The 19867-nt window shown below is 47.3% G+C and overlaps 2 protein-coding genes across 4 annotated transcripts in view; one reads left to right on the forward strand and one right to left on the reverse strand.

Moving 5' to 3' along the window:
• Positions 1 to 209: 209 nt before the first annotated feature.
• Positions 210 to 13333, forward strand: TGM4 (transglutaminase 4). Its single transcript, XM_054644565.2, has 14 exons — positions 210 to 489; positions 3569 to 3748; positions 3884 to 3987; positions 4307 to 4436; positions 5082 to 5200; positions 6476 to 6583; positions 7135 to 7309; positions 7810 to 7948; positions 8213 to 8316; positions 9568 to 9819; positions 10476 to 10823; positions 11789 to 11958; positions 12435 to 12571; positions 13061 to 13333. Exons 1-14 carry the CDS (start codon positions 474 to 476, stop codon positions 13200 to 13202), a joined length of 2124 nt encoding a protein of 707 aa, XP_054500540.2. The 5' UTR covers positions 210 to 473; the 3' UTR covers positions 13203 to 13333.
• An 800-nt stretch (positions 13334 to 14133) lies between these two features.
• ZDHHC3 (zDHHC palmitoyltransferase 3) overlaps positions 14134 to 19867 on the reverse strand; it is a 33997-nt gene continuing 28263 nt past the window's right edge. For all 3 annotated transcript variants that reach the window (XM_054631112.2, XM_054631117.2, XM_077178128.1), the window contains exon 7: positions 14134 to 18024. In XM_054631112.2, the coding sequence (XP_054487087.1) occupies positions 17791 to 18024 (234 nt within the window). In that variant the 3' untranslated portion in view covers positions 14134 to 17790. The remainder of the gene's footprint in view (positions 18025 to 19867) is intronic.

Here is a 19867-nt window from a genome sequence, read left to right on the forward strand (position 1 = left end):
ATGTTAGACTGGTCCTAATGGGGAATTCTGTTCTCCTAAGGATTAAATGTTTGTGTGCTTCCTTGTAAAGTTAGCCCTGGAGTTGCAGTCCTGGTGACCTGGATATTAGGGCATAGGTGAATTCTTGTTACTCACCTAGCCCATGATTTTACTGTTTGTCAGTGAAGGGTCTGTCCACTTGTCATCTGATTATGCAAATTCACCTTCCATGTGAGTCGGGATTTAAGTTTCGCTGTTTTTCAGGGTCTGACTATGTGCAGAGGGAGTTGTAGTTTTTTTTTCTTCCACAGGAACTTCCTTTCTCGAAACACCACCCCTTGGCAGTGGACCTGCTGACACCTCAGAGCAAGACACAGATAAAAAGGGCAGTCTGTCTTCTTTCTCCACACTCAGAAGCAAGTGGCAGAGACTGCTCAGGAGTTTGGAAGCTGCTGGCACTGCAAGCATCTCGGGTAGAAACTCTGACAAGAACCATGTTCAGCAACACTGGTGAGTTTTTAATGCTTGACATATGTTAGGTGTGAAGTTTGGCAAGTCTCCTGCAGGGAGGATTGCAGCTCCAGAGGTTCTCAGCTCTCTGATTGCCATGGGTGACACCTTGAGGAAAGAAGTTTTGATGCTCACAGGGGATTAGTTTGCTCTGGCTTTGCAAATTCTGTTTTTGACAGATTGGTAAACTAACTGCAAGACACATCTCATTTTTCATCACTGTTCTTCAACCTGTAGACATCTGTTCTGCCAGTGACAATGGGAAAGAAATGCAGCTCTTTTAAACTTGTTCCACATCAATGTTAAAATAATTTCTTTCTTTCAGGCTACTTTATCATGTAGATTATTGCTCCTTAGTGATGGCTGATAGCATCTGAAGTTTCAAAATAACCGAAAGGAGGATTTCTTTGGGCTTGAGCTCTGTCCCATGGCTGTCCTGCCTGCCCTGTTGTCAGGAGATCCTGCACCTACCTAGAAAGGTGCCTGGGTCACTCCTGCAGCAGCTGCTGAACCAGCACCACTGGCCAGCCCAGCCCAGCCTCAGAATGCCCAGAACCCCTGGGGTTTGGGATGTAACTGAGCAGATGCACATGTGGGCTGGGTGGTGCCCACAGCAGAGCTGGGAGCAGGTCTCCATGGCTTTCAGGAGGGGAGGGGTGTTTTAACACCGCTCTGAGCCCTCCAGTTTTAAACCTCTATACTCTTGAGTGCGGATGAGTTGAAATTTTCCAAGTCCTGGACTGCAGCATCTTTGGGATGTGATCTCACATCTCTGGGATGTGCATGAGTGTTTGCCTGGAGGCTGGGCAAAAATCAGGAGGAAGTGCAGGTATACAAATTATGCTCTGTCTTGAAAAACTACAGTTCTCATTCCCATTCTCTTCTGTCCTTCTGAGCAGCCCTTGTTCCCACTGAAGCCAGACATACTATAAATACCCTGGTCCATATTGATAGGGTTATAAACCCCATCACCTCCTCATCATAAGGGAAAGAAGGCCCCACATACTTACAGTGACAAGGTCTCATATGTCCATCTTTGATCACTGTTCTCTTGAAGCTCTGAACATCTCTCCAGGCAGGCAGTGATGCAATGGGGCTTGTGGGTTAGTGTAGAAAGGAGTTCTATAAAGGATAAATCATGGAACTAGGTGACAAAATACTGCCTTGATTTTTTTTTCTATTAAAAAAGAAAAGAAATCTGACAGGATTTGAGGTTTGGGCTTGCTTCTGGCCCGGCCCAGGAATGAGCACAAACAGAACTGCCTCTCACAGCCTGAGCCTCTGTCCTCCATGCTCTAGGTATACTCAGCTCTTCTGTAAATCGTGAATTTCCGTGTTGGCACACCAAGGTGCCTGCAGGCAGCCAGACTCAGGGTGTGTGGGGGCCCAGCTCCATGGGCAGGAAGCAGGGCAGGAAGACAAAAGCAGCAGGTGAGGGCTGCCCAGGGAAGGCAAGCTGCGGCCAAGCCCCCTGGGATGTGGTGATGGGTGCGCCACTGGCTCACTCTGAGGCATTCCTTGGCACAGGACGCCGTGCCAGTCAGGTCACAGGGTATCACAGGTGTGTTTGCACAGGAATAAATGCAGCACAACTGACGGGCAGTGCTGAGTGGAGACAGGTCTTTGGCACAGTGCTCAGGCCATGCTCTAGGGCAGCTGTTGTCAGTGAATCTTCCCTGCATCCTCAACAGCACTGGTGATGTCCAGAAATGGGATGGATATGCAGTCCCTAAGTTAAGAAATGCTGGATGAATGGATTTCCTTGGGCCCTTTCCCACAGCTATCCTATGTGTTCAACTCTCATATCCCTTTGCATCCCTCTCCCAGGGCCAAGAATTTTTGGGATCTTCTCAGCCCAGCGCCAGGGTTTTCCATAAAGAACAAGGTTGAGCAACTTTAGTGTTTGGAGATTTCTTAATGCTGAGGAAGACGCACTTCCTCTTTGTCCTCAGGAGGGTTAAGCAGCTAGCTCCAGCTGAAATTTTTTGATATAAATGCACACACACCCCATTGCGCAAAATGTCAGCTCAAGGCTGGCTACTGGCATGCAGCAAGCAAACAAAAAAGCACTCAAATATTAAGCTGGTTAACAAAAGATGCTGGTCAATTTTAAGTCTATTTGTTGTGCCAGTTATATCTGGTATGTAATGAAGATAAATATGGTTTATATATTTACGAAGAAGAAATACACAGAGATAGGGTGGGGATCCAGAGGTGGTCAGTTCTGTTTACTCAGGGCTGCAGTCGCTGCGCAGCACAGGTTGCAGTAGGAAGCGTGCTGCTGATTTCAGCCTGCCCTGACACTAGCCCTGCATGTGGCATCTCCCATGCCACACCAGCTACCAGCAGATTCCAGCCTCTTCTGTGTTAGGGATGGTTCTTGTTGATAATAACATGGTTGCCAGGTACCATGCAAATCTGTCAAGACATTTGGTGAATTAATCTCTTCAACCATTATGCTTTTGACTTGCTAATATCAAAGGTTACCGTAACCCGTTTTTGCCTCTCCCACATCTTCATCTGAATCACTCATGAGAAGAGTGCTTATGAGGTATTGTTACTCCCTGCTGTTCACACAGAATTCATCCTTTGAGGATATTTAATGAGCAGGTACAAGACATAAATGCTCCCGAAGAAATACAGCTCAGCCACATTCCAGCATGCTCTGGCTTTTCTTGTCACAACTGGGCAGGCTGCCAAAGCCTGATGCAGTGACCCCCAAATCTCCATCATCATTCAAAGCTGAGGGCTTTCTTTTTGCTCAGGTGTATCACTGGGTTGTGCCTCTCGAAGTTCCACTCCTATGCCACAGCCCTGAACCACGAACCACTGGGCACAGAGATGCTGAGGCTTTTCCTGGCCCTGATCCCATCCAGAGCTGCAGGAGAGGAGGCAGTCATTTTCAATATTGTGTCTTTTAAAATTTTATTTTATTTTATATTGTATTTTGCTAGATCTCTTGTTACTCTAGATATTTTGATGACTCACAGGGCCGCATTAAGAAGAAGAAAACTATCTTTACTGAGAAAATCACCATCTCTTCTTTCTCCTTTCTCCTTGTCTCCTGATGTTTTTCCAGAGAGCGGTCTGAAAGTCACTGGGGTTGACTTTCTGAAGAGCCAGAACACGCGGCAGCACCACACGGATGGGTACAACATCCAGAGCCTGGTGGTGAGGCGCGGGCAGCCCTTCCAGGTGCAGGTCAGCCTCAGCAGGGAGCTCAGGGCTGCCGACAAGCTGACCCTGCGCTTTGGCATCGGTAAGCAGGGGTCCCTCTGCGCCCACCAGGCAAAGCCAGAGAGCCCCAGGAGCATCCAGCTGCCTCTTCTTGGCACTGCACAGGCATTGCAGACCTGTGCAACCCTCACACATATTGTCTTGGGTATGTTTCCAGGTGAAAATCCAATGAAAAACAATGGGAGCCTGCTGTCGCTGAAACCGGAGCGGGAGGATTTCAATGGGTGGAAAATCTCCATGGTTGAGAGGAAAGGCAAAGAGGTAAAGCTTGTGGGCAAGGGGCCCAATGCCCAGTACCAAGGCCATCAGAAGCTACAGAGCAAAGCATCCTCATGTCCCTGTCCTGCTTCCCTTGGTTCTGTGATTTTAGATGGGCAGCAGCCTTGTCCTGCTTATTTCATTGCTCCCCCCATGCACAGGCAGGCTTTGCCTTATCCCATTGCCTTCCCCTCTTTCCCCACAGGGATCTGCATGGCCCCCAGCTTTGCCACTCGTGCCAGTTCTGTGGCACCATGTTTGTGCCATGCATGTGGCCATGGTGGGGTGTCCCTCATGCTGTCTCTCCTTGTTGTCTCCTCAGTGCCTGCTGTCTGTCACCAGCTCGCCCAATGCCCCTGTGGGAAAATACAACCTGCATGTGAAGACTGGCAGTAACATTTACAGGCCTGAAAATGGTGTCATCTACCTTTTGTTCAATCCTTGGTGTGAAGGTGAGTGGTCCTGCAACTGGGAGTGATAATTACTCCTACCAGGGATTGTCCCAGATGGATTTTTGCCTCATATTTTCCCTATTCTCCTTTCTTACATACATTGCTTTTTCCCCATAAAACACTGTAAGCAGCATCCTCGTGGAGACAGTGGGAAGCTGAGCAATAGCAACAAGCCAGCTCCTCACTGGATATTCTCCAGTGCCAGGACATAGAGGGACATCTATCTGTCACATCTGTTTGCACCTCTGTATCATCCCTCTCTGTTTCCCTGAGCCAGCCAAAGATTAACTGAGAGAACTGGGTTGGCTTAAGATCCAGAAAATATAACCAGAATAAAAAATTGTGTGGTTGGTGGGCATCAGTTCCCCAGTTCTCTCTGTTGTATACCTAGTACTCCACAGTGTTCAGAAATAAGATTTTGGCAATAATAGAAGAGTGGTCACATAGCAATGGACCTACAAGGGGAAATTAAAGATTAGCCTTATTGGAAATTCTTTTATGATAGGAGCAAAAAAATGGGAATGCTGCATGGTCATCTGTTTGTGTGAATGTTGCAGATCCTTGGTTACCCCAGTTTAGCTTTTCATGGAAGATTTCATACAGGGTGTGCAAACCACTTGACATCTGAGGGATTTTTTTCTGCAGATGATGTTGTCTACATGGCCAATGATGCAGAGAAGGAGGAATATGTGCTCAATGACACTGGCACCATCTATGTTGGGTCTGCGTACAGCATCTACGACAGGCCCTGGAATTTCGGGCAGGTAAAACACAGCTGTCTTGTCAGCCCTATTACCCTTCTTCATCCCTTCAGCATGGAGCCCATGAGTAGCTCAAAGTGCTGGAGTAACCTGTGTGCCTACGTGTGTTCCCCACCCACAGCTGGAGAATGGGATTTAGCGGCACATGTATAGTCAGATGATGTGACCCCCTGGTAAAGGATGTGGAAACTGGGGACAGGATATTTCTGATTGAAAAAATTCCCATAAGGGAATTCCTGCTCTCATGCAACTGTAGGTGCTGTTCATCAGCTAATGAGACATGGAGAGGGCTGATGGGGAAAAAAAAATCTGATTTACCTGTTGTATCATAGTTGGGAATAAAGAGGGTAAAATTACTGGCAGAGGTTATCACCTTTCAAGTGATGCCTTCACTGACAGCTGTGGGCAGGACACAATCAGCCACTCTCTCAGGAAAGGTGTTCCTGCGCGCTGCCTCTGAGATAACTCCAGAGGAGTGGAATGTCAAATTGGTTTGGGCTAGAGATAAGAGGTAGATGCCAGAGCAGATTTATTTTCACCCTGTACAAAGCACACAGGCACCAAGCATGGTATATCCCACGCTATCCAGACAGAAATCCCCAGCAAAAACCATTCAAATCTGGGTTTTTTCTGTTTTGTTTTGTTTTGTTTTATAAGTCTACAATTTTTGCAGGCTATCTGCAGAGTATGTGTCTGCAGGACATACATAGCCCAAAGGTACTCACACTGATGCCTTTACACTAAAGGGGCCAAAGGGCATAATCTGTAGGGCTGTTCCTATCCTAATATTTATCCTGCTGTTAAGCAATGAGAATTGATATTGATATTCTGACAAGCTTCATTGGATCATATGTTTGACATCTTTCTGAACTGGACCTCAGGGAGCTTTATCAGCAATTGCTAATTAGGAATCTTTGTTGTAATAATTAGCATTTACGTACCTTTCTTTTTTTCCAAGGTTCATTTTGTGCCTATGTCAATAGACTAAATATCAGTAGAGATCTTAAATTTTCATTACTCTTGTGAGTAATTTGCAGAGTTGCAGGGAGATGACGTTGGTGACTTTTGTGCACAGGAGTAAAGATTGCTGGATCAGGTTCCAACTGTTTTTGTATGACACTCGAGACAGCCTTTTGTCTTACAAGGCTGGGTTTCACTTTAGCCCTTGTTTGGAGAGAACAGCTTTGGGAAGACCCACAGCCTTGGAAATTCAATATAACAAGCAAATTCTGTTTTAGAGCAGCATATAAAAATATCTCTGTTTTCTCCCCAAAACAGTTTGAGGAATTTATCTTGGATGCCTGCATGTATCTGCTGGACAAAAGCAAGCTCAGCCTGGCTCAGAGAAGGGATCCTGCACATGTGTCCAGAGCCATGTCTGCTTTGGTAAGCCTCTCCCAGTGAAGTGCTTTGCCTCTTCATATCTTCCCTTGTCCTTACTTGCTCTTCTTTCCCTGGGACCATGAACACCATTTCAGGAGGCATCTGAATGGGATTCTTTTGGGAAAGTGCAAGCAAAAAGACAGAGGCATTTTGGGGTGGAGGGAAGAGGCAACCCAAAATATAGCACGTTCCCATCTCCAGAGTTTGCAGCTGCCCCAGTGGTTGTCCTGCCTCATCAGCTGTGTTGGTGGGGCCAAGACAAGGGTGTGTTTTGGGTGGGTAGTTACTCTCTGTGCTGGGACCCTTTTGGAGGCCTGTGGCTTAAGACACAGGATGCAGAGTTAATTTTTACTGCCCTGAGCAGAATTTACACCTCTCTCTAGATATCCAGGTGGAATTTCTAACCAGGGGAGCCCCCAGCCAGGACCAGCAGCCTTGATGGGTTCCACATGGCTGTGGAGTACCAGGGAAGCCACAGGGCAGGCACAGACCCTGGGGTTTAAGCCTCATTCAGCCTCATCCCTTAATTTTTCTCTGTGTGTGTGTGGCCACAGGTTAATGCCAACGATGACAGCGGAGTCCTGCTGGGGAACTGGTCAGGGAACTACGTCAGTGGAACATCCCCTATGGATTGGATTGGGAGTGTGATGATTTTGCAGAAGTACTACAAAACCAAGAAGCCGGTGCGTTATGGCCAGTGCTGGGTCTTCGCAGGAGTCCTCAACACAGGTGAGCAGTGAACAGTGACCTGCCTCCCTTCTCTGACACCCCAATTACTGTGCTAGTAAGCCAAATTACTGTGCCTCTGAGCAACAGAGGGGCCAGGGTCTGTCTGTAAGGAGAGGCTGAGGGATCCAGCACTGCTCAGCCAGAAGAGAAGGCTTTGGGGGTCTGATCCTTGTGTGTAAATACCTGACAGGAAGGAGTGGGGTGCAGACAGGCTCTTCTCATTGGCACCCAACAACAAGAGCAGAGGTGATAGGCACAGCCTGAAACATGGGAGGTTCTGCTGTCTGAACCTGAGAAAACAGTTTTTTTCACTGTGAGAATGACCAAGCACTGGCACAGAGAGGTTATGGAATCTACATCTTGGAGATGTTCAAAAGCCATCTGGACACAGTCCTGAGCACCTGCTCTAGAGGAGTCTGGGTGGGCAGAGGGGTCAGGGGAGAGGATGCCCTCCAGGCTGAGGGATTTTGTGACCCTGTGTTTGTCTGTCTGTGCTGCAGTCATGCGTTGCCTGGGGGTGCCATGCCGCTGTGTGAGCACCTTCGACGCGGCCCACGACACGGAGGAGAACCTGAGGGTTGATGTTTACCTGAACGACAAAGGAGAAAAGCTGAACTCGTTGTCCTTCGACTCTGTCTGGTACTGCCAAGTGGGGCTAACAATTTCTGAAAGGCCCTGTGCTGCCTTGCAGTGCCCCATTTCCCAGCCCCAGCAATTCCTTTGAGAATTTCCCTACTGCTTGGGGTTTGTTGCCCAGGAGAGAGAGAGAGAAAGCCAGGGGTTTCACAGGGTTACCTACAAGTACCCATTAAATTTGTCCTTACTAAAGGATTAAGGGAGGAGACCATGACTCTTCAGGCTGTAACAACTCACACCTTTTCTTTCCAACCCAAATGCACACAGGAACTTCCACGTGTGGAATGATGCCTGGATGAAGAGAACAGACATACCAAATGGGTTTAGTGGCTGGCAGGCAATTGATTCAACCCCTCAGGAGCAAAGTCAAGGTAGGATTTGCCTAGAAAGGCTCTTCTGCAAGTCCTGAGGGAGGCAGGGACATTTTGTGTGTAAAACATGCTTCCCAGTCAGCAAACCAGGTACTCCTCACACACAACTTCATGCACCAGGGCAGTGACACTGTAAAACAGCAGGTCTCACTCCTGCCCCCTCAGCCCAGAATGGAAGGAACAGCATTTCTTGGCAGGCACAAACCCAACTGTGTGGGAATGTGAATTTTGTTTCAGAGGTTAGAGGACATCTAACTCATTGGGGTCATGATCCTGCTCATGGGTAGATGACAGGAGTGACCACCAAAACTCCCTGCACAGGTTCAGGGAATTTGAAGGTGGAACAAAACCAAAAGGATAATCCTCAGGGAAATGCAAAAAGTGGAATATTGCCTAGAGATCAAACAGAGATGTCTGGATGCAGCCGACTTAATAACCTGATACTGAAATTGGCTAAGGAAGAAACTTTCTAACACAATTTTGAAGCATTAGAAAGCAGACATTCCTTATTGCAGCATGCTGAACACCCAGAGGGTATTCCCTCTGATTGGGTGTATCATGAAATTTTACAACAAGGTATTTATTCCATCATGATCATACATATTCATTAGAGTGTACTTTATGGCTAATACATAAACATCGCTTCTTCTAGAACTAATTTGCTTGCATCTCCCTCTTACTGAAAGGTCTTTTATGGTTCTTGGGGGTCGTCTGAAGGGGTCCCTGGTGGTTGTACTCACCAAGTACCCCCGGCCTTACAGATGACCTTGCCTGGAACTTCTCTTAGGGCACGTGCTGTTGTTTCTTGTCACATAACATTGACACAAAAGCCACTATATTCCTCATTATCTGTTTATGCACTGGTTCCAGCTATGTTTAGCATCCTGTGGGCCTACTTTTACATCATTTTATTTATGTCTTTAAAGCACACTGCCTGTGTTTCAACAAGGGACTGTTATGTTCCATTCCTTTTATCAAACCCAGCTGTGGCTTTCTAACCTTAAAATTATCTAAGTAAGGGGAAACGTGCAAAAGCTCCTACCAGACCTTGGTCATCTATAAAAAATTCCCAAGCAGCTGTGGGATAAATGAGAGGGTTTGGAGTTCATCACTGAGTTGGAGGGCTGTTTACTGCTAAGCATCAACTGCCATGGCCACAGATTCCTGCTTGAATGTTGTCTGAGTGTGGAGCAAAAACTGGAGCCACAGCAGGTGTTTGGAAAGCCAGCTGGAATTGAATGCCCTTTCCAGGTCGTTTCCAGTGTGGGCCCTGCCCGGTGAAGGCTGTGCGGGAAGGAGATGTGTACCTGCCCTACGACGCCAAGTTCGTGTACGCGGAGGTGAACGCTGACAGGGTCTACTGGGTGGTCAAGAAGGTGAACGGCAAGGATAAATACTTCAAGGTCGGCACAGAGACCCAAGCCATCGGCAAGAACATCAGCACAAAAGCCGTGGGGCAGAACAGGCGGGTAGACATCACCAAGGAGTACAAGTACCCCGAAGGTAACTGCCCCCATCCTCTGACACAGTGCCAAAGAGGAGACCCCCACCTTGCAGGTCACCCCACAGCACGTGTTTTTCCAGGAGAAAACTGCAGGAGTAGCTGTAGTGGCAAACTCGGCCTAAGGCCTGGAGACCCTCGGGAGGCAGCGCTGCTCCTGGGCATCCTCATGCCCGCAGTGACACCTATAGGCTGCTCCTCAGGGACACGAGCAAGCCTCCAGACAGTGAAAGAAATGGGCTGAATGATGGACCTAGTGTCACACTGACCTTGGCTTTATTTTTTCATTTCTTCATTTTGCCTTTCCATTCCCCCAAACCATTTTGGAAAACAAAAATCCCACATTTCCTTCCCACAGTTCTCAAGATCCAGCCATGTTGTCCTAGATTGTTAAAACCTTCTCAGTGAGGAGGGCAAAAGTATCAGGCTGAAATATTTAAGAGTATCCATCCTCTAAATTGTCTCTTCCAGGAAATTCTTCCAGGCCAGAATGCTACAGCTAGATTTGGTGGTAGCAAAAACCAAGAAGTTGTCCTAAGCAGAGGCTGGAGGTGCTCTGACATCCTCTCTGCTTATCAGCAGAAGCATAAATAAGGGGAAGATAGCTCTGGGTGAGGAGACTGAGATACAGCTGTCACCCATATTTCTCTTCATCCAGGCTCCAAAGAGGAAAGGATGTCCATGCAAAGAGCTTACAGCTTCCTACGCCCTTCGGGGTTGATGCCTCGTTCAGGCTATGCTTCTACTATACGGACAATAGGTGCCAACGCCGAGCCTTTGGTCCCCAAGGAGCCAGTCACCAAGACTGGACTCCACCTGGAGATAGCCAATACAGAACCTTTGCATCCTGGCAATCCCCTGGAAATGGCCATCACAGTGAAGATCTCTGCTCCTGGGAACTGGACCGTTGACCTTATTGGCTCCTGCCAGCTGCAGTACTATACTGGAAATGTTCAGGCCAATCTTGGAACTATCAAGGAGACCATCACTCTTGAAGGCCCATCTGGTAAGCACAGAAAGATTGCTGTGTTCTGTAGTCTAATTTACTGTGGCAGTCTGGGGTTTGTACTGGCTCCACTATAGACCAGTGTAGGCCCTGTACTCTGTGAAGAGCAGAAATTGCCTGCCTAGAACCTACCTCTCTCTTCACTGCATTTGAAGTCTCACTTACAGACTGGGATCCCTCCGTAGCAGGGACCAAAACATGAAGGCCCTGCTGCAGCTTCAAGGAGGTGATTGGGAATACATCACTGTGGGCAGAGGTTTTCATGGCATGAGCAAGGTGTGCTGAAGCATCTCCCTCCTGTCCTCACTGTCTGAACATCAAAGATGTCACCACAGGCTTTGTGTGCATCCATGTGGATCATATCCCTCACAGGATTTAGATGGCTTGAAATTTCAGCCTTTTTTTGTCCTTCTGTTTGCCACTCTAATTTGGGTGGTGGTGATGCCAGTGAGTGTTATTTTCTGAATTCTTTGCCCAAGCAAATTCCCACTTCATGACTGCCTGCCTGGCTGATCCCTGGAGCTGTTTGCTGCAGTGCTCTGCACATCTTTGAGTAACCTAGCTTGTATTTTTGATCCTAAGCCATGTAACTGAAATTTGCTAAACAAGAGATTAATGAATAATAAATAATTAACAACCCTTGTTGATTCCTAGCATGAATCACTCTCAAAAAAAAAAAAAAAGAAAAAAAAAAAGAAAAAAAAAATCTTTGCTGTTGATGAGCACTGAGTGTTTTCACTCATATACTGTTGTTGTCAAAATGCAGCAGGGCAGGACACAAAGGTAGCTCCTTTCCATGGGCTGCATGTGCCAGGTACCACCCACTCAGCCAGGGCTTCCCCCGCAGGGACTGAAGGGAAAGCAGGATGGTCTCAGCAAATACGGCTCATGCCACATCCTGCCGACTTTGCCACCCAGTTCCTGGGCATGTGGTGAAACACCAAGCTGTGTTTTCTTTCCTGCAGAGATGCAGATCCCCCTGAAAATAGCACCTGATGCATACATGAAGACACTGTCCTCTGTGGAAGATGAAGTCCTTATCCTTGTCACCGCCATTGCCGAGGTCAAGGAGACCAATGACAAACTCACCAAGGAGACCTCAATGAGATTCCAGTATCCCCCCATCACTGTCCAGGTGAGGCAGCTGCCAGCTGGGCTCTGGGAGGACAAGGGTTAAAGCTCGGCTCACTGCAGCACCAGGTGGTGCTAGCATTCCCAGGGGGATCTCCCAAACAGCTGCCTCCTAGCATGCTCAGTTCTTGGCATCTTATTTGGCTATTCAACATTCATTTGAAGGTTGAAAGCGGCCATGAAATCAAAGTTTTATTACTGCCCCATCTAAAAGGGGAAGGCAGAGGCTGCTGGAGGGAAGGGGATGGGAGAGGGCAGTTTGTACAGGGCCCATCTCCAAGCCCACAGCTCTTCCTCCTGAAGCAAAAATGTGCTGAGAAACCATCTGGGAAAACACAGTGCTTTGGGTGGGTGGAAAGGATATGAAGGGGTTGTCCCCTATCATGCTGGTGGTGAGCAAACCTGCAGCAGCTCTGACATCTTTATTACCCCCCTAATCCCCAATCTTTGGGTTTGTTTCTCTCTTTCCTCCTCTGCTAGATGCCAGAAACAGCCAGTCTGTACAATGACTTCAACTGTGCATTCATCTTCAAGAACAAGCTGAATGTGACCCTGGAAAACTGCAAGCTGCTGGTGGAGGGCTTGGGCATATTTAAGATGACAACATTTGAGCTGGGGTAAGGAGATGAGCCAATGAAATGACCATGGCAGGACTCTGCTCTGCTTCTTCTTTTTTTTAAATATCCTTGAAGAAGTGGTTAGGGGATTTGCAGGAAGAGGGGCCTTTGCCAGCTGTGTTTGAAACTGCACCACATTTGACCAGAAAGACCCACACAGCAGCTGACAGGCTCAGGGCAGATGGGCATGACAGGGACTCCCCCCATGCTCCTGCTGTGCTGCCCAACAAGGGTGAGCACAGCTACTTCATTCAGAGCTGAATTTGGTGTTTCAGCAGTACAGGGAACTCTGGGGAAGGTCCCCAGGATCACTGGGACCACCAGGCAGTACCACCATGCCAGGTCCCATTTGCTGCAAACTGGTCATGGGGGAAGGGGAATACCCACCCTAAACACATGCAGTGACTATTTCTTTAAGAGAAATTATTCAAAAGTGGCAAATAACCCAAATTAATGATGGGACTATTTTGGTTTTTCCTTTGTCCTCAGGGATATAATGCCTGGCAGGATCATGAAGTCTGAAATAGTATGCACTCCGACAAGACTAGGAGAGAAGAAAATCGTAGCCAAGCTGATCTCCAACCAGATCAAAGGGATCTCTGCAGAGAAGGGCATCTTCATCACTGAGTAGGATCAGTGCCTTGGCAGTGTGCAAATGTTGGCCTTGCTAAATGTATCTCATCACTGGGCACTTCTTGCCTTCTTGATTGCTGCACAGTGCTTCTAAAGTAAAGAGCAAAAATGCCATAAAGCTAAGGGAATTAAACTGCCTTAAGGGCACAGTTGCATTGATTGTAGTTAATTGTGATTCAATAAAGATGGTGAAAATTGACTGTGTGATTTGCTTTGGTGATATTGTCACATTGGGATGGCTCTGGACCCACAAGGGGAAGTTCTCATCTCAGACCAGGGATTGGAGCTTGTGTTGGTACCAGCTTCAGCCAGAGATGGGTGTGAGCCTGGGAGGGGCAGCAGTGCTGTGGTCCTACATAGAGGGAGACACACAGGGACTTCACTGCACAAAGGGCTGCTGTGCAGCTCAAGGAACATTTCAAGTAAATCCCTCCTAGGTAATTCCCTCTCCTCCCAGCTGACCATCTGGGGAATGTACCAGCACATGCCTTTCCTTGACTTTAGAGTTCAGAAAGAGCAAACCCAGCACATTCTCCCCAAACACCATTTTTCGTACATCTTCCTATCCCACTTCTTTTGGGGGTTTTCAGGCATTTTTGGAAGAGGCATTTTTTGCCATCTCCAGCAGCATTCATTACTAGTACTCCCCTAGAAATGTACAACCTCTATTCTTCCCCTTCCACCCTGAACGCTGCTGGACTACAGGAAGAACCTCGATGGCAGTGTACACCTGGAGCTCTTCCAGCTATAATCACACTGGAAAAGACAACAGCTGTGCACAGCTGGAGTCCACCTCTGCACTGCACACCCCAGCAACTCCTGAGCCCACCTTTAGCAAGGGATTTCCTTGTCCCAGCATGGCCAGCAGCAGAGTGGCAGTGGGTTTGACAGCATTTCCAAAGTAAAGAGGAAATCAGGTCACACAGTAGTACAGGGAGTAATTTATCTGTTTATTTAAAAGGCAAATGCTCAAGCATTAAGGCAGTGGAGCGGAAAAAAGAAATAGTGACTACATCTGGTAATGTGCCAGCCCATAAAAAGGGAAGAGGGAAAAAAAGGACATTAAAAGGCCAAAAGGTTTTAACCACTCTTCTGCATTTCAAAGATTTGGGGAACTCCCAGACAAGCATGCATGTGGCTGCCAGGCCACAGAAGGGGGTCAAGGCTGCCCAGACCCCTGCTGCCCCTCTGCCCAGTGTTGTGTCACTCCACAGCATCACAGGGTCCCCAAAAGGCCACCTCCTGTGGTGGCACAGCAGGGAGTGGCAGCTCCTCTCCAGAGGCAGAGCAGGTGCATGGTCCATGCACATCACGTCCGCAGAGCAGGGAGGAGCAGGTGGTGCTTGGCAGATGAAGTATTAGTTCTTTAAAAAGTACAGCAGTGACCAAAGGCACAAAAGGAGTTACAAACAGCAAAAAATGCATTTTTTCATGAGATGTAAATTCCCTATTTGCATAGAAAACCTGCTGTGGAAGACACCAGGTGAGAAGTACGAGAACATTTTCCACATATGCCACAGCTCTGTCCACCACATATTAACACCTCATGTCAGAGCAGTGATGGGATCTTCAGCAGACCATGTCCCACTGAGCAGTGCAGGGGGAGCATTCTCCCTAGCCCCATAAATTCAGGGCACTAAAAGCAGGCTCTCCAGGATGTCTTTCCTGGGACCTGGTGAGCCAGCCAGGACCACAGCAGCATGGTCTGAACATGAAGGCATCCCCTAACAAAGGGCAAGAAGTGTACAGAGGGAAGGGAAGGTAAACAGTGAGCTTAGCTTCAATTCCATGTAAATCATGTTTGGTCTCAAGTTACCAGTCAATCCTTAAAGAAGAAGGTTTATACAAAAGCTGTGGATAAAAGATTTTTCCAACTTGTGAAGACTTGTGATTTCTGACAGCTGTCATACTACATTGAGACAAGAAGGAGATACACCAGGGGGTACTGGGACTTTGGGAGAGGCCAAGGGAGACTGACAGCCAAGAAACACCAGAACTGATTTCCTAGGCAGAGGAAGTCACCCTGCCATGTCTTGAGGGCACCACAGCTGGAGCTGGCTGTCCATGCTCTGTGTAAGGCCCAGGGACACGTCCCTGTCTCATTCAGATTGTAACTGGAGGAGAGGAGATGACTGCTCTGGCTCTTACCCTCCTCTTCACACTGCTTTTCTGTTTCCCCTATTAAAAAAAAAAACAAACCCAAAAATGCCAGCACCTGAGGAACAACAGGAGAGGTGGGAAACAGAACAAATGACAAATGTTCTCATGATGAAGAGAACCAGGTTTGAAGGTGGAGGAGAAATTTGGCTGCCTCCATCCATGCCTACCCAAAGCCATGTCCCAGAGTAGGGTCCCTGTCCTGAGAAGCAACGCTGGAACACGGGTTCTCTCCCAAGCTGACATCCCCATATGCCTGCCTCAAGGTGATTTTCAGCCATGGACTAGTTCCTCCCTGTAGCACCATTCCCACTGCAGACACACCACCAGAGGCAGGGGTGTTACCTGGATGCAGAAGTGGAGCAGCAGGGCAAAATTAGAAAACATGAGCTAAAAAGGGCACTCTTCCCTTTCAACATGGCCATTCCTGCCTAAGGAAATCCCTTACAGACCTGTGTATGTCCCTGACATCCCTCTCCTGTGGGATGCTGACAGGGAGGAACATAGGCTAGTGCAGAGGAGGAGCTTCTTCCCTCAGCACCCTGCTGCACAGGGCAAAGACACTCAAGACCTCATGACTAAATGACATGAGAGGAGATCTCATTTCCCTTCAAATGGGTGGTGTTTCCCTTTAACCCAAAGGTTATAAATATGCAATTCCTAATGATGTTCTGTAGATCTGTTTTTCACTGACGAAGAGACGTCCAGAGGGAACAGGGAATGGGACAACTATTCAGAAATACCTCCTGGATTTTGGTGAAGCTGTGCTCTTAACAGCCAAGGCACTCTATTTGTTCCCACTACTTTGCCAGATAAAAGGATTGCTGTGGCAGAGGACAAGGCCAGGAGAGAATCTCATCCCTCCACAGCAGCCCTGAATGTCACACAATCAATGCACATAAAGATGCTTTCCAAGGGGTTAAAAATAAACATTAAAAAAATCTTGCACAAATTCCATTTGATATTACTCCTATAAATAATAAAGACTTCATATAGGTCTTTCACAATACCATGCTTTCATCCCAAAAACTCCTTTCTCTTCCTTTTGAGAGGAAGCAGTTATCTTTGGTTCAGGTTAAGGGGAGGGGGAGATAAAAGCAAGCATGTTCTGTGGAGGGAAACCAGTAGCATATTTCTAGACTCCTGCAAATTTAATGACAATTAATCTAAGGGATATGACAGAAGAGGAACAAAAACACAAATGAAGAACAGTCTAAATTAAAACTAGCCTGACATCTGGAGGATGCCAAGTGTTTTCAGTGCATCTGAATGCAGCAGCTGGCAACACCTCTGCAGGACTTTGCTGCAACTACTGCCTCCTGCAGTGGTGCCCTCTTTGAGTGACAGGTGTTCCTTCTACAGGGTCACCAGCATTCCCCAGGGACTGGCTGCAAAATCAGTGAAAGGAAACCTGGAGTAATGGCACGTACAATGTTAGACACAGTTAGATTAGGAGGCTCTACTAATTCTCCACCAACTCTAGCTACCAAGGAAAGAGAAACATCTAAATTAGACAAGTCAAACAGAGAGGTAGTACCTCCATCACAGGGTGCTCACATCACCCTCTCTTTCACTGCAAAAATACAAAAATAGCCCTGGGACCTGGCCTAGACTGCTTCCCTGCTCCCTGGGCTGCAGAGCTCAGCCAGGCAGCTCCCACTCCACACATCTTACATGAACCACAGCCCTGGGGAAAAGCTTCCCCCCACCAGCACCAGCAGCTCAGCATCCCAGCCAACACTTGCTCCTTCTTGGCTGCTCTGGCCATGGGTCAATGCTCCCGCCAGCTCCATCACAAGCCCACCACCACCTCTGACAAGCACCACCAGTCCTGGGCACTCTCACAAGCACAGAAGGTAAAAATTAACTCCTGGAGATATTTCAGAGCCCAAAGAAATCACACCCAGGGTGAGCTCATCCATAGCCCTGCATCCCACCTCTGCTAAGACCAGTGCATTAGCAACATTCGTAACCCACAAGCAGCACGCATGGCATGGGATGGGTTAAAGAGGATGCATTTTCCAGAAAACCTTCAGAGCTGGCTAATCTTGCCATCACACATTTAGTCTTCCAAAGGGCTGTAAGAACAAAAGATTAGCCAGACTCCCTAGGATGGCACATTTCTGGGAACTGGAACCAATCTATCTGACAATTATAAACTGTCCTTAAATGCCATGTAAGAAAAGACCAATAAAGCAGCTGACACAGGTCTGAAAGGAGCTTATGAACCCCATCACTTATGAAGCTCTCTCTGGAGATTTGCATTGCTTCTGCTAGTGCTGTAGCGTCTGCTCCAGACCAATACTCCTGAATTTTTTAACGCACCAGAAAGTATGTTAACAAACAACTCTTAAATCTCCAGCACAAGTAATTATTAAAAAAAAAAAAAACCACCTGAAAGCTTCTCCTGGAGGAGAAGAACGCTTTGCTTATTCACGCAACATTTGGATGGCAACATCTCGAGCCAGAAACTGCTCAATTTCTTCTTGGGTCATTATTTCAGACGCAGGAGCTGCTTCAGCAGGCGCTGGGCTCTCGCAGTTCAGGTTTGAGAAAGGGTTGAACCAACCCAGGGAGAAGGCACCTCCAAATGCCAGCTTCATTCCTTCCCAGCCGCTGATCTTCTCCCACGTTGGCTTTTGGTTTTTGAGTCGCTCAATACCCTGCAAGAAGAGAAGAGTTTATGGTCATCTCACGCCTACAGCAGGTGTTGGAGCACCAAGCACTGTAGCACATGCAGAACTGCCTACCTATAGCTAGGTTGATGCTATTCCAGTTTGAGTGAACTAATGGGGAACTGTGTCTGTGTCTGTATGAAGACAGACACTCTGCATTACTGAGAGTTTCATCTCCACATTTAACAGCAAAACCCTCACATCAGATCTAATTCATGGACAGTCTGAATCTTGCTGACGTATTTTGGAATCAGTTGATTTTTAGGGTACAGGGATGGCTTCTGAAAAGCCAGTGTTTTGGGAAACATGGACCTCTTCTCACACAGCTTTTCAAATCCTTCCAAGGAGTGACAAAATACAGTTACAACTTAAGAGTTTCACCTTGTTTGGGCATTGTTTTGCAATAGTTCAGACACAGCCAAAATACTGCACCTTTTCCCAGCAATCAGGATTTTACCACTGCCACACCTAGGCTAGTCACTAGAAGTTCACTCTGTGCCAGTTAAGAGCAAATATTTAAGAACACAACTTCGATTTACCAAATTGTCAAAGACAAATCACAATGCAAGCCAGATAACCTGCTGGGAGTTGAGAAAATCTGTACAGGTTATTGTGGAGGCTTCAAAATGGGACTGGAGCCTTGGTCAGTCAATATTCTGATTCATCCTCCCTCCAAGAATGTCACTTTTAGTAAAGCAAACATTTTGATTGCACTTAATAAACAGATCCATCAAATTTGGGCAGGGATATTTTTTTCCTGATAGGCTTCTCCCCATAGAAATAGGGAACTAAGATTTATTTTCTTAATGATTTTTTTAAGGCTACCACTGTGTGAAATAGGGCACGATTTTTTTATGCCCAGCTTCTGTATCATGTAAGAGAGGAGTCAGATCTGCAGCTGTGTATGATCCACTTGTGATGATATACAGAAAGTCTGTTCTTAGAGAAGCAAGAATACTGGGATCCAAGTTTTGAGAAACTCAAGGGAAGGAAAAAAAAAGTGCAAATTGGGTTAAAACTGTAAGAAAGAACAGTTTTAGAAGAGCTAGAAGAACAGTACACTTCTCACATTCTAATTCTACAGATTTTTCTTGACAACACACAAAACATTCAGAGCTTTGCAGTGAGGGGAAAGGAATACACACAGCAGCTCAGCAGCACCACAGCTGCACTAGTTGTCAGCCTCACAAATAAGACAACAGCAGCAGCTCAGTTTGCAGTAACGTTGAGTCAGCAGAGCAGACCCAGGAGAAAGCACACCATAAACCAAAGCGCTGCGTGCAAAGCTTTTCTGAACTTCATTCCTTCATTCATGCCCCGTTTCTGGTGCTGACTTAAGAGAAACTCAGCAGTCAACGTGCAGAAAGGAACGACGCAATACCAAATCGGAATTCCTCAGGGCTGTAATTTGGGAAAAAATCAGGCCCTGAAGGATTTAGAATGCTAAACACAGGCCTGTGGCACCTCACCCTGCTCCCAAGCTTGCAAATGTACCATTTCAAGTGCTCTAGGGAGAATCCCCTGCAGCCTCTGGTGCCTTGGGATGGCACAATTTGTGTGCCACAGCCAGGACCTGACCTTACCTCCCTGCTGGGCAAGATGGAGAGGAGCAGAGTTTGTGCACAGCAGACCCTTGGCAAAGTGTTCTAGCACTACCATGAGCTTTTCCTCCAGGATACTGCATTTCCAGCACCCAGTGGCTGTGCAGCCAGGGGGCAGAAGCTCTGGCAGCCTAAAGCAGGAGAGCACCTTTGGCTGTGCGCTGTTCCTTAGCCAACTGCAGAGGTTTCCTTGTGTGTTAGTAACAAACTGGCTGGAGCACGGCTGGAGC

Source organism: Agelaius phoeniceus, chromosome 1 (assembly GCF_051311805.1).
Source record: "Agelaius phoeniceus isolate bAgePho1 chromosome 1, bAgePho1.hap1, whole genome shotgun sequence".
In the NCBI taxonomy this organism is placed as follows: domain Eukaryota; kingdom Metazoa; phylum Chordata; class Aves; order Passeriformes; family Icteridae; genus Agelaius; species Agelaius phoeniceus.

Excerpts from the sequence above, each read along its gene's own strand:
- TGM4 (XM_054644565.2), top strand. Across the intron at positions 8,317-9,567 it reads CCCTCAGGAGCAAAGTCAAG|GTCGTTTCCAGTGTGGGCCC; the intron begins GTAGGATTTGCC and ends TGCCCTTTCCAG. Across the intron at positions 9,820-10,475 it reads GGAGTACAAGTACCCCGAAG|GCTCCAAAGAGGAAAGGATG; the intron begins GTAACTGCCCCC and ends CTCTTCATCCAG.